Source organism: Fusarium musae, chromosome 3 (assembly GCF_019915245.1).
Source record: "Fusarium musae strain F31 chromosome 3, whole genome shotgun sequence".
In the NCBI taxonomy this organism is placed as follows: Eukaryota; Fungi; Ascomycota; class Sordariomycetes; order Hypocreales; family Nectriaceae; genus Fusarium; species Fusarium musae.
This window is the reverse complement of record NC_058389.1, coordinates 4,686,159-4,700,327: the sequence shown is the minus strand read 5'-3', so window position 1 is coordinate 4,700,327 and position 14,169 is coordinate 4,686,159. Positions and strand designations below refer to the sequence as shown.

General features: G+C 47.0%; 5 protein-coding genes across 5 annotated transcripts; 4 read left to right on the top strand and 1 right to left on the bottom strand.

The window, feature by feature from the left end:
• Window positions 1–1,781: 1,781 nt before the first annotated feature.
• On the top strand, window positions 1,782–4,124 carry J7337_004882 (uncharacterized protein; the record flags this gene model as incomplete). The annotated part of the gene is made up of 1 exon (XM_044822569.1): window positions 1,782–4,124. The coding sequence occupies one exon, from the start codon at window positions 1,782–1,784 to the stop codon at window positions 4,122–4,124; it is 2,343 nt and encodes a 780-aa protein (XP_044683902.1).
• Window positions 4,125–6,184: 2,060 nt separating this feature from the next.
• On the bottom strand, window positions 6,185–7,585 carry J7337_004881 (uncharacterized protein; the record flags this gene model as incomplete). Its single annotated transcript, XM_044822568.1, has 3 exons — window positions 6,185–6,614; window positions 6,679–7,514; window positions 7,550–7,585. The coding sequence occupies 3 exons, from the start codon at window positions 7,583–7,585 to the stop codon at window positions 6,185–6,187; spliced, it is 1,302 nt and encodes a 433-aa protein (XP_044683901.1).
• A 702-nt stretch (window positions 7,586–8,287) lies between these two features.
• Window positions 8,288–9,043, top strand: J7337_004880 (uncharacterized protein; the record flags this gene model as incomplete). Its single annotated transcript, XM_044822567.1, has 2 exons — window positions 8,288–8,361; window positions 8,530–9,043. The coding sequence occupies 2 exons, from the start codon at window positions 8,288–8,290 to the stop codon at window positions 9,041–9,043; spliced, it is 588 nt and encodes a 195-aa protein (XP_044683900.1).
• Window positions 9,044–11,112: 2,069 nt separating this feature from the next.
• Window positions 11,113–12,030, top strand: J7337_004879 (uncharacterized protein; the record flags this gene model as incomplete). The annotated part of the gene is made up of 1 exon (XM_044822566.1): window positions 11,113–12,030. One exon carries the CDS (start codon window positions 11,113–11,115, stop codon window positions 12,028–12,030), a length of 918 nt encoding a protein of 305 aa, XP_044683899.1.
• A 430-nt stretch (window positions 12,031–12,460) lies between these two features.
• J7337_004878 (uncharacterized protein) lies at window positions 12,461–13,526 on the top strand (the record flags this gene model as incomplete). Its single annotated transcript, XM_044822565.1, has 3 exons — window positions 12,461–12,574; window positions 12,784–13,176; window positions 13,224–13,526. The coding sequence occupies 3 exons, from the start codon at window positions 12,461–12,463 to the stop codon at window positions 13,524–13,526; spliced, it is 810 nt and encodes a 269-aa protein (XP_044683898.1).
• Between the last annotated feature and the right edge of the window lie 643 nt (window positions 13,527–14,169).

Here is a 14,169-nt window from a genome sequence, read left to right as displayed (position 1 = left end):
GTCTTGCCTTCCATCGGTATTCGAAATTGAGTTTGGGAAATGGAACGTGAAATGAACGTTGTGGGCTCTTATGGAGACGGGGAGAGCGGTTCGCTTCGGGTGATGCTTGGTTATGTGGGCTTTTGCTTGTTATGAATGCATATTTCTTGGTCTCGAAACGTAAGGGCAAAGCTTGGACTTTTGCAATCCACAACAGCCTTGCCTAGTTTTTAATAAGTAATTTGGATATTTCATTATATCATGGATTCGATGCCTTCGTTCTAACCTAGTTATTGGGTCTTACAGTTAAGCCTTTGAAAAGTTTGGAGATAGCATGACCGTATCTGCGGGCAGAACAACTGCTGGAAGATGTCGGCGAACTCGGACACTGACTCGAATACCACAACAATGAAACATACTTATCCAGTAGATAGAGTTTGACTGGTAACATCGGCAAATTCTCGCATCGTCTCCAATCCATTAGTGCAACCCTCCTTAGTCTCCGTCGGAGGATACAGGGATAAGACTCCAACTACTCCTCTTTCGGACTCCAACTCGGTTCGCTTCTATAAAAGCAATAAGCCCCTTTGTTCTGACTCAACAGGTCGCATCTCCCAATGTAACTGCAGCCTCGTTATGAAACGGGAATGCTATTCAATCGGCGACAGCTTATCTCAAAAGAATCTCTCGCGCCCAGAGATGGTCCAATCGGTTTTGGGCCTACCGGCCACGCCCCTTCTACTCGCGACAAGGGGATGAATCCGAAAATTCACCAGGGTTCGTATTCAAGCGGGTTTGCCGCCGTTGACGTTGACGTTGCAGTGAATGGGACTGGGAAGGATAAGAAGCAGTGAAAATAGTTGTCAAAGCGCTAGTTATAGACAAATTTTATTCTACCAGTCAAGTGCGAGTTTTCAGAATGGCATTGCTTTTGCGCAGCTTCTATAGTCGTGCAATACTTCGACATTGAATGTACTTCTGGCGAACAAAAAACAAACCCAAACGCTCACATTCGAAAGCATAATTATTTGCCAGCCATCCCCTGCAATGAATTTGCTACCCAGTACAAGTTTGCTCATATCACTGATCAATCAATCTTCTGTTGGCTTATTTGTTGGTTTGGCTCTTTAGTCCTGTTAACAAAGAGTAGCAAATATTGCTTGTGGAAGCGTCTCCCAGGTTTCCCTGATGCTATCATGGTAGTTGTAATGCTGTCTTGCAGGTTTGTGCCGTGTTGATATCAAATACCTATTCTTTCTCACTCGTGTTACTAAACCAACATAAGGAATGTCGGCACAAAGACTGCACGTCCTTCAAACCCAAGATAATCATAAACGCCGCAGAAAATCAAGCTAAGGGAACTCAAAGATTCCAAATTTTACCCTTTGCTTATCTACGTGACTCGTCTTGCTTTAATGATGAATGCCATTATCCAGAACATTTACTATCTGTGTAAATATTGAACTTAAAACACTGCCCACTTAATGGCTCTCAAAGGTTGTGAGCTTGATGTGTTCTTTGCATTTGAGACTTGTGGTTGAGAGCCTAACTGTAAACAGAACTTAGCAGCCAGGTTTGCTAGTAACTGTTTGGCTGGTTAACCATCCACTTTCTGGTGAGTCTTGATGTAAAAGCCAACAAATAAATAGCCAATACCTCATCTTTGTCTTCTTTGATTGTTTTATTTGTTTTACTTGACTGTTCTCCCACCTAGGCAGCAATATCTCAGATTATATAAAGGGGTAAACTCTCCTGATCTTCTCATCATATTTCAGACTCTCTTTACCATCTGGAGATTCAACATGGAGTTCGACACCGGGTTCACTCAAGTAGGTCTCATTGAGCCGCCGATGGACCGTACAGCCACCAACTCTTTGCCTCCTTTCCAATATAAGAAACTCCTAACCCCTACATCTATCCGTCTACTAAAAATAGACTATCTTCCTAAGAATAGCGAAGACTTATTCCAACCCATCACTTGTTCACTCGTGATCAAAGATCTCGATCATGAACCTGTGTACGATGCATTGTCGTACACATGGGGTGATCCATTAGGTCGTGAGCCCAGCAATACAAATTGGGCAACAACGCCATTTTCTATCACTTGTAACGGCCACAGATTCGACGTCACAACAAATCTTCACACAGCTCTCATCGCCATCCGTCACTATCTCACTATGTTTCGAAACACTCCGACATCTGTATCATATCCAAACATGTCTAGGTACATATGGGTCGATCAGATTTGCATTAACCAGAAGGACATTGCCGAAAAGAACTCTCAAGTTCAACTGATGGGTCGGGTATACCGCCAATGTGTTCGTGCTCAAATCTGGCTAGGTGGTCACCAGCAAGATATCGATGATCTGCAGTATATCCAGAAATCTCTTGAACCACTAGACTGGAATCGGGGTTTCAAGTACAGATCTTATGACATCTGGGATCGCCAGGCCTGTGAAGCCCTGGGTATCCGACCCATCACTCGAGAGAAAGCTCGCGGGATGTTTAACTTTTTCAATCGAGCCTGGTTCAAGAGGTCATGGATCATACAAGAAGCTCTCGTAAAGCATGAATCGATTGCACTCTGTGGACTATACTTCATCCCTTTCCGTACCTTTCCTTGGTTCATGACTTTCCTCGAAGATACTGGTTGGTTCGATAAGCTTTTCATTGGTGTTCAACACCCATATCCAGAAAATATGGCCAACCCCATATTCTTCAGGAACCTGGCCAGGGTCAGCTACCGCCTCGGCATTGGCAATTATAAGGAGTACGATAAGTACTGGAATCGACCTTTTCCGATAAACAGCATTACCAGGAATTTCCGTGACTCGCAGGCTACAGATCCCAGAGACAAGGTCTATTCTTTCATTGGCATCTCGGAAAATGGTGCAGACCAGAAGGGACCCCAACTTATTCCAGATTACTCAAAAACCGTTGACGACGTCTACATCGAGGCCACCAAACTCATGATGTCGTCAAAGGGCTTTAATCTGGACTGCTTTTCTCAGAAGGAAGATCAGGCCCTTTGCAAGATCAATTCTTTACCATCATGGGTTCCCGACTTCAGTGTAGCAATCGGTCACAATCCACTGGTTCGCAGACATTGGGCGTGGGCAGCTTGTGGGACCCCTAGAGAAAAGCCCAGATCCGATATTCGATACTTACCGTCGAATTGCGTAGAGCTTATGGGGGCCCGGGTTGACGCAGTTAAGCTTTGCAAAGGTTCAGTGGTCCAAGAGAAGGTTTACTCGCTTGTTCCCGAGGTTGCCATCAAGGCGTGTGAGCAGGTCCATATCTCAGCAAATGATGTCGTTGAATTGATGGCATTAGTGCCTGAAACCTCAGTCATTGGACCACCATCGTCCGACTTGTCACTAATTGACGAGTATGAGGAGAAGAATCATGGGAATTATTTTTCAACCCCTTCTGGGATACTGAAGGTCCCAGACCAAGTGATTTCCTACCAGTCCAGGTCAGAGGTGTTCTGGAGAACCATGATGAAGGACATCAAAGATGATTGCCATCCTGCTAAAGGGGAATGTGGTAAAGATGTATTCAAAGAAATGGAGGATGTTCTGTACAACGAAATGTCGCTGTTACTATATCGATGGTCCCCGGACTCAATGGCTGTGGAGGAATGGAAGGTTCGCACTAATGAAGTCATGAAAGAGTTCACGAATCTGCTGATTCTTCGAGGCGTACTACCATACGGTACAACTGACACACAAAACCCCAAGCATTTCGCAGGAGCTAGGTCTGTCCTTTTAGCAACATTAGAAAGGGGAGTTGATGACCGAGTTTGGCGGAATTTTCAAACCTACGTTTCCAATTTAACGAAACGTGGACTCGGTCTGCTTGAAGTGAATACTCGACAGCTCAGTATTAGGCACGAAATCTCAGTGACAGCCAAGGGTCGCGGTCTCTTTGTAACATCCAAGGGGCGCTTAGGATGGGGCTTAAAGTCGACACGCGAAGGTGATGAAGTGTGGATCTTGGATGGATGCCAGGTTCCTTGCCTGCTACGACCTACCGGCGATGGGCGGTACAGCTTGGTTGGAGAGGCATATGTTCATGGGATCATGCACGGGGAAGCTTTGGAGGGTTTGGATGTCAATGGCCTAAGCCCGGTCATCATTGTGTAGTCTAGTGTCTAGATGAATAGATTGATAGACTCTATCAGCCAAAGTCAAGCACTCAAGCTCGGCGGCAGAGAGGTGATATTGCCAATCCGCATGTATGGCAAGCGAAGACAACAAGAGAACTTGATCTGAAGCTTGACTATTAAAACATGTTTAGTCGAACAAAAAAGCATCAAATTCGTCGTCTGGAATTTAGAAAACTGGAATTCCGAAGTCTGAATCTAATTCCGAGTCCTCATAAACAGTTTCCACCACCGTTTCGCCATCCTCATCCCATGCCGCATCATCTTCTAACTTCATTGCCTTGCCAGCCAAAACATCCAGTGATCGTGTATCGAGTTTCGGGAAGGGGTGTGTCAAGATCCTTATGGTTTTGGGTGATTCCATGCGAGTTACAAGAGCTTCCGCCTGTTCCTGTATGTCCGCCTTCAGTTGGGCCAATCCACCGGCCAGGGGTTCGCATGGTATTGAATGATGCCAAGGCAGTATGCTCGGCTGATCTGAAGGCAGACATAGGTTGATGGCCACAGTGCTTAGTCTCAGCTTTGTATCGGGGCCCTGGGTCTTCAATACATCAGGGCAGATGCCGCACAAGCGCAAGTGAAGGGTTTTGAGGGTACGAAGAAGGGCGCCAATGAATGGGCAGATATGGTTTTCTTCCACCTGCGTCAGTCCTGAAGAATTTAAGGTCGTTCCAGAGAGATCCAGCACCAAAACGCTCAGATTATCCACCGAGAGCAATGCTCGCATAGTAGACAGTGACAGATAGCCTCCGGGGGTAGAGAGAAAATGTCAAGGAGGAACTTTTGACTCGCATGCGCAATGTTCGCAATCGAGGAGACTGCTGGGCTACAATGGCAAGTTGGGCAAGGCCATTACCTAGGGCCACTCTCCAGTCCCTGACCTGGTTGTCCCAAGGATATATGTATGGAGCGGTAGGTTGTGAAGTCGAACTTTGCTCATATTCCTGGGGAGAGTGTGTAGAGATGCCATGTTGAAATCCTTTGATATCGATATCGACTGTTTCCAGGTGACCTTCAACAGGCGAAGACCCTTTAACTACCGAAGAGGCAGCTAGAATTCGTAATGCTTCGTGAGAGAGGGTGACGCGTTTGAGGCATGCAGGAAGAGCGAACTCGAGCCACTTCTTGTAGACTGTAAGGCGGCTGAGATCTTCTTGAAAGAATGACGGGTCAAGTTTATCAAAGATCTCTTTGAGTATCTCGGGTGGCAATCCCATGAATGCCATCGCAAAGGTTAATAACAGGCTATGAGTTGAGGTGAGTTGCTGCGATAGCGCAATTCATGACTTGTCAAGTGAGATATTGGTTGTTGGGATAAAGTCGCTTCCTCGCGTTGTTTGGTACGGAGAAAAGGTAACGAATCACGACGCGTCTCCGGGCAACAGCATCCCGAGCCCCGGCCGTTTTCTAAGTAGGCTGAGCAACGACAAAGTCAACGACTCATCAAGCAGTGCCATACTACAAAATACATCGCCAATCATCATGAAAGAGCCTCAATGCACGATCTATCAAAGACATAGGAAGTGTTTCATACGAAGTCCCCCCATTTTGTTCGACATTCAGGGTTTTTCCATACACCACATTGGCGAAACGTGGAGCTCTATCATCCTGTTTCTATCTATTCTAGCTTAAGGTGAGCTTCCTTGGACGGGTGCATGACCCTTTTAGGTCTAGTTCTCAGTCATGTCAGTATATCCATAGTTCCAGGTACCTAAGACGAAACATTAGTACTGTGGTGACATTTGTTGCGGGCGCTACACCAAGAAACCGATAGCGTTTAGACCCTATCCATTAAATCGCGGCGGCAGAGCCTCTTTAGCTCTAGCTTGTGGGATAAAACGTGAATGTAGAACTTACATAACAACCCTTACCTATTCAAGATTTTTATCTAGTGCTTACATTAAATCAACAGGAGCTACTTCGCAAGAGTATATTTAGCTCAACAGATCATTGTACTGATTGCAGCATTTATGGGAAATAGTGAAGTTATCCAATATCTCAAAAAGTGACCGAAACCCTGTCCATCCATCGTCAAAATGTCTAGACGATTACGCCGAGCACATTCTCTGCATTGTAGGTATACAGCCACTTGGCGCCAGCTTCAGCACCCATGAACTTGAAAGCAGCCCAAATGATCCATTCCTTAGCCGCCTGTTCATATACATGCGGACTACTCTTGCGCAGAGTTCCATTTTTGGAAGTGAAATCCAAGACTTTGACAATGCGATCCTGTCGGTGTCGCTGCCACTTGTTGAGGATGTCGCCCGCAAACAACTTATGGCTACCACCAGCATGAGCAAGGTGGAGGTCGCGAAGGCGCCCTAGCACGTAAGAGAGTGTTTCGGCATCCTCGAAGGCCATAGCTGCTCCTTGACCACCGGTCGGTGGGATCGCGTGTGCCGCATCGCCGATGACGATTACTCGTCCAGCAGTGGATTTCCAGTCCTTAAGTTCAGGAACAGAGAAGAATCTACCCAGCAGTAAGCGGATGGCTAGGTACTTGATAGAGGCGTGGCTCTGGTGAGAACACTTACGGCCAGCTTGTCAGACCGTCGATTGGAGTTTTCTCGCAAAGCTCTTGGACTAGAGGAGGCCAATGTAAATCGGAGGTGTTGAAGCGATCCGTGAGCCACTTATGAAGCTCGTCCTTGTTCTGGGATAATCGAGACCACTCGTCCTGGCTGCGATCTTGTGCTTCAATAGTAGCAAAATATCCAATCTCTTTGCCGTCGAAGCTGGACGGCATAATGGCAAATGAACCATTAGCGCCGAACATCATTGAAGGGAGAGGAGGGCGCGATGTTGCATGCATCGAGGTAAGCTCTTCTTCCATGACCGACCCCATGATACCCATCAGGCCACTGAATTCCGGCCGGACAACTTGGATATCATTTCTCACCTTTGAGTGAATGCCATCACATCCAATGACGAACCCGGCGGTGACTTCCTCTCCGTCCTCGAACAATGCAGTCGCGTTCTCATCCGTTTCTGATACAATGCGCTCGAACTTCTTCTCGTAATGAATAGGGATGCCGCGCTGCTCGCAGGCGGCCAAGAGCTCGTCATGCACAAGGGAACGCTTAATTCGAAGAGCACTAAAGTTATAGTGCTTTTGGCTTCCGTTCAGAAACTTCCCTAGCACCTTTCCTGAACCATTCTCGAATGAGATCTCCTCATAGTTGAACCCTTGGGTGCGTAGTTGCCCATATACACCAATGTGGTCCAGCACCCGAGCGGCGTTGGGGGCTATCGCGATATTGCCTCCCGACCTGTAGGCTTTTGGTCGCAGCTCATATATCGTACTCGAGATTTCGTGCTTGTGTAGGGCCAAAGCTAGGACCGGGCCCTGAGAGTCGTTAACGATCGATGTCTTGTGGAAGTTGATATGTGGATGCAAACACTTACCGCGAGCCCGCCCCCGATGATTATTACCTGCGACATTGAAACAAGCAGATTTCCCATTCACAAGCTGGAACTGTTGAACCGAAGCAGACTCTGCGACGGACGTCTATGAACTAGGATGTGCAGCATTAGCATTCGGGTCATGGGCTACAGCGGGGTATAAGTAGCTATCGTGCAATTTTGCCGCGGCCTTGATTCAAGTCTTGTGCAGGCTGTATTAGGCTCCACATGTTGGTGTGCCACACCCGATCTCAGAAGAGCCTGTAAGACTGCGACGTGTCAGTGATGCGAGCCGGTTATTAGAGTTGGCGCTTGCGACTCGGTGAGAGCCAGGTAGAAGACGCCACCCTCTCTAGATCGCCGATGCCAGCTACTGCTCCCTAGATATAATTATCATAGACGTTTCCACTTTGTATCCGGTCGTTGCACCTACATTTGAAAATGCTCCTTCATTTCGACGCTCAACTTCCGGTCCAATGTTGAGTTCATGATACGATATCCTGCTTTTCTCCTTTACTCTTTATACCTACAGCTGGTCTAGATAAGGCGCAATGTCATGTCCCGAATGCTTTAAAGGCTATAGCCATGATGAAAAGCCGACTGGGAAAGTATGCAGCATCTTTGGTCGACAAACCTACGTCGCTACCCCATCAAATAATGCACCAATCAAGGGTACTATTATTATCGTACCGGACGCATACGGATGGGAATTTGTTAATAATAGGCTACTTGCCGATCACTATGCGCTCTATGGTAACTTTCTGGTTTATCTACCTGACTTTATGGACGGTCGACCGGCTCCTTTATGGCTTCTTGTAAGTCATGACTCTTGTGTCCCTCAAGAACTTGCCGTAGTTAACTAATCAATACAGGACGTTGTGCCTCGGCTCGGAGATACCAGCTCAATCTGGAATTGTATACGGCAACCGTAAGTAATTCGAATGATTTAACACTTGGGATCTGCCTTGACTAATTCGTTGCAGGTGGTATGCCGCACAGCTCGTGTATGGAGTTGCTCCGTTCTTCATGTATAACAGCTTTGGTCGCGCCTGGCCAAGAATCCAGTCTTTCGTTGAGGCTGTCCGTTTAAATGAAGTACCTGGACGACGTATAGGAGCCGCCGGATTCTGCTGGGGAGGCAGGCCGGTACTATTCCTTACACATCCAGATGCCAGGACTGCGGAGGGTAATCCACTCGTTGATGCAGTCTTTACAGGTCACCCTAGCGGTTTATGCCTGCCTGGCGATGCAGAAAAGGTTACCAAGCCTGTGTCCGTTGCTATTGGAGACACAGATATAGTTACTTCTATGTCACAGATTGATGTGATGAAGAATGTCTGGCAGAGCTTAGGAGATGTTCCGACAGAGGTGGTTGTGTACCGAGGAGCTGGCCATGGCTTCTGCGTCCGTGTAGACCCCAGCAATCAGAATCAATTTCAGCAAAGCAAAGAGGCTGAATATCAGGCCTTGAGATGGTTTGATAAGCACCTCGGCTAGCGGATATCACTTTTGGTCGAAGCTGATCCATCAATGAGTGAGATGGTACTGGAGAATCTAGCTACAGGCTCAACGTCGGGACAATTGAATCGTATTCAGTAAGCATTGCTGTTATTAGCCTTGAATCTGTATTTAGTCATCAGTCTACCTCAGCTCAGACTAGTGTTTATCTTGAGATCTTAACCTTGACAAGTTTGCCGTTGTTGGGAATATGAGTTCTTCGTAAACTGTTAACTCTATTATGTCATGTCGGGAATCATATCAGGCCTAGCACAGTCAAGATGGATTGCTACGGGTTATCGGCCGTCCATTCCCTCAACTGCATTATGATAACTTTACTTATACCGCGCGGTCCGTATATGGAGCTCGGGAATTACACTAAGACATGTCCAAACTCTATACCTCCTCTCATAGTGCGCTAGGCCTAGAAAGGCTCTGCCGCCGACACTCGAAGCTTTGTGAGATCTACAACGCTAATGCATACTATACATATTTAGGTTTCTTCGTATTACAGTATGAAGCTACTAAGATGAGAGACGTTCCAAGTTTATGTATTATTTATCGTTCCTTTGGATGAAAAGCTAGCCGTTTCCTCCAGGATAATTGGTCATGAGAACGACACGTAGTCTTGTGATAGCACTTAATCTATGTGGTTATGCGGGCTAAAGCGAACAAGGCACTAATAATCTGTAGTAGCCATCAGTGACTTGTAGACTTGGTGAAAAGTGCGATGCATAGGTAGGAGGCAAACAAGTATCCCTCCTGTTATGCAAAGTTGAAGAAGAGGAGCTGCTGCAACCGATGATCAGGATGGTTACACGAAGTGTAGATTACTGGATGCTGGAACGTTACTTTTGACATTCCTCACTATAAGAATATCAGCTCGAGAATTTGATCCTTGTGACTGACGTCAGCCGCAGCTTGTGAAACAAGTCGTGGGCTTGCGTCCCAAGGGAGTCTCGTCATACGGTGAGCAGGCCTTTTTAGCTCTTTGTAGGAAGCTAGCTATGTATAAGGAGAGTTAGGGCATGATTACCCTTCTGAACCTATCAGGCTATTTGCCTGAGAAATCTGGACGGGGCCCAAGCTGTTGAGGAAGGTTGCCTAAGAGGCACCGGGCGTCGTGTATAAGGAAAATGCTACTTAAAGTAGAGTAGGATATTACTCTTGGTTTACTTTCCGTTCCCTATATCGATCTACACATAAAAGCTCTCACAATTTGATCGAGTGTGCTTTGTTTGACAGGAGGCCGCAGAAACGGAGACTTTCAGGTCATTTCCAGAATATACGATTACTTCACCATTGCCCAACAACCTAGTCGACTCGTTGCGGCACCAGCCCAGATTGATCGTGCTCTACAGGTACGCTTTGTCGGCTCAAGACCTGTCTACATCGGGCTAACGACAGATATTGTGACTCAGCCCGTGAGTGCAGAACTATCCCAGACTTTTTATTTATCACCTACTGCTTCATAGCTATGTTGGTTGCACAACATGGCTGGATCCACTTGACGAAGGTCGAGGCAACCAACGACAGCGCCGGAGTAACCGCCCAGGGTCCTACCTCCACTAACTTAGCAAACTTAATTATCACAAGGTGCCTTACAAAGCCCAAGGTACTTTCTAAACCCTGCACCAACATCTTCTGGCGTCCCCTCCCTTCCTCATTTTCCCTATCTCTTTTCAGTTTCCATTAACCGCATAACTCGGCAAGCTATTCCCTTGGCCGCCATTTCCATCTAAAGAGACGAAATGGAAAGACCAAGCAGTTCATGGCAGGGTTTTGACAATCTGAAACCGGATTCGGAGAAATACAAGAGAATCCAGCTCCTATTCTTTTCAGCAAACTTTGGATATCTGGAGACTTGCGCGATAGGGTCGCGGAAGAAACACCAGCCAAGCTTGTCTCTAAATGTTTCCTGCAGCATCGATCTGAAGCGTTTCGCATCCGGGTTCAACAATGTTGTGCTGGAAATTGTATTTTCGGACAATGTGTTCTGGGTAGCTCGAATTCCTCATCAAACACTCAACGAAAACGACAAAACATCATTTCTCAGTGAGATTGCCACAATGAGGATAATCCGACAGCACACTACCATCCCTATTCCTCAAGTGTTCGACTTTGAAATGTCTACAAACCAACCCTTTGGTTACCCATACATGTTCATGGAGCATCGTGGTCACTCCCTTCCGAATGGCCTGGCGAAAGCCGTACCTCGCCAACATCGTCCCAAAGTAGCGAAGCAGCTCGCAAACGTCTTTACAGAGCTTCAAAACCTAACCTTCAGCCGCATTGGGCGCCTCTTGTGTGGAGATGGAGCTGATCAGCCTGTGCAAGTCGTAGCTATGGATTGGCATGCTTCTCCGGGACCTCTGGACACGTCGTTTGAATATTTCTACAACCAGAGACAAGCCGAAAACCGGGAATCGATGGACTTGCATCCAAACGACCCAGACTGGTTGACAGCATGCTGGGTGCTGAAGTCAGGTCTTGCCCACATGATCATTGAGGATAGGGTCCGAGGCCCATTTTCTCTATGCCATCTCGATCTACACTATGGCAATATGCTGTTTGACAAGGAGTACAATCTGACTGGAATTATTGATTGGAGTAGTGCGCAAGCTGCTCCTCTTGAGCAGTTGTCTGTGTGTCCAGAATTCGCCACCTTTCCAGGGATGACAGATGAGGAGAATCAACCCATGATCGACTTTAAAAATCTTGTTGTGCAATCTATAAGGGAGAAAGAGCAAGAGCAAGAAAGAAAGCCACCTCTTGATGACCCAGATCTGGACATTGCAGGGCAGTCAAATCTTACGCTCCTTTCCACCTACATGGCTTCCAAAAGTGCAGAGATTACCTATCGTCAGTACATGTCTTCACCCAGAGGTGCCCTCTTTGCTGGGAAGATGGTTGCAGGGCTTATATATGGAAAGAGCGTCACTTGGGAGCAGTTGAAAGAGGTTTATGGAACTATGTCGCTTCTCTAATCATGAGTAGCCCTCGTTCATCTTATATTAACCAAGAATACATATCTCATAATCAATAATCAGAAATCCGCCCTGGTGTAATGGTCGCACATTTCGCGTTTTCACCCTCAAGGGACTTCTCCGGGAGTCACCTCCTTAATGCGAAAAGTTCTCGGTTCGAATTCGGGGAGTGGAAGAGTTGAATTTTTGCCGGTTTTCCCTCTTTCTTATACCAACCATACGATGCTGGTCCCAATACTGGTGTAAAACGGCTTGATGGCGGGAGTTACTAACTCTATCAGTAAGATCATGATCTCTATAAAGATAAATCACTCTTACTGCATTTCAGTTATTGATACAGAAGCTCTGTTGCATGCGCTATCATCCCAGCTGTCCTTACCACTAAGCGGAAGCAATCAACCACAGAGAAGAACCTCATATAAACATAACCATGACGACTGGAGAGTCATTGAAATCATGGGCTACTAAGCCGATTACCAGTCAGATTTGGGAAGACTCTTACCCATTGGAGGCCATGCATTGCAAGGGGAGACCCAAGCTGTGTGTTTGTTTATTGCACTGCAGGGGGCCGACAAACGCTGCACCCAGCCGTATTCGAATGGCCGGCGTCCCCACCGCCTTGCCATAATTCTTCCTAGTTCCCTCTCCCCCATCTCCCACTTCTCCTCTCACAACTCCTCCAGATCTTTTTGCGTCATCCCAAGTCTGCTCAAAGATCTTGACGAGTGACAACAAGCCATCCCTGACTACCAGGCACCATGGCTTCCAACAGCACCCAACTCGCGAATCTGCAAGACAAAAAGCACTTCCCCGGATTCGAAGACCTCGCCTGGGACAATCAACTCGACGAGGACTACTACCGCCAGCGGGACAACGGTTTCTGGGAGCCTCGCTAACCCTAACCCTAAGCACTGGGTCTTCATCGGTGAGATCGTCGAGGTTGATATCTGGCTTCGCGTTAAGCTCACCGTCAAGGACCGAGACGGTCTGGAGATTCCGATCGCTATCTATACGGAAGCCCGAGGTGTTGAGCTCGGCCCCTCGAACCTTCAGGTCGGAAACACTGTCGTGATCTTCTATGCTGTCAAACATCTCTTCGTGGACATGACCATCGGCATCCGACATGAGGACCTCCAGTACCTCAAGGTTTGTATTCTCCGTCTCCAGCTCTTCCCGTGCTAATTCCTTTTCAGATCTTTCCTATCTCCCTCGACAACATGATGCAGCTCGGCGACAAAATTCAAACTCACGCTACACTCACCAACGGGATGAGATCCTGCCACGGATGCAACAACAAGTCGGCCAAGCTGATGAAGTGTGCCAAGTGCGGTTTCTTTTGGTACTGCAGCCAAAATTGTCAACTCCGCGGGTGGAAGGAAAACGGCCACAAGGAGGACTGTAAGATTCTTCGGGATGGCAACTTCAAGGGGCTGTTCTCTATCAAGTGGGATGAGTTTCACAACCATATCTCCTTTCCGCTGCGCGGTGTAGAGTGATGGAACTCGAGTAGACTCTTTTGTTGCAGACTTTTACAGGGAATTTGTTCTCGTGGTTGCATTGGAGAACAAGAGGTCTTGCAAGTTGTGTTGGCTTTGGCAGACTTGATAAACCATTGCTCAGAATGAACATCTACAGCTTGCAATGGTATTAAATGGAGTAAACGGTGCAGTGTGTTGATATATGGACTCAGGATTGGTGACAATATTGTTTTGAGGTGCATCTAGTCTCAGCCTCATTGCGTACACATACAGGTACCCAACTTACTCCAGTTGATTCACGAAACATGGTCATCCCCGAGCCCATCGTCCAGATAATTATCAAGCTGACTACTTCGGAAACCTATCTATTATGGGCTGGCCACTTGTTCCAGCTCTTATACCATCGCTGCGAGCGTTACCCTGAGCTTTTACCTAGCTTCGATGGTAACGTCTGACGATAAGGAAGTTGCCAATAATTGGTCAAGCTCGACGGCATTAGAAACTTATGCTATTGAAGGTTTTTGCTGCAGCCTATGACACCTTTCCGCGTCAATGCTATAGGTACGTCAACAAATGAATGGTAAGCCTGCGTTGCATGTCCCTGTACTCATAAAGGTTGTGGTGTCACCCAAAGTAGCAGCAGGCTCGACATGAGGTGAGA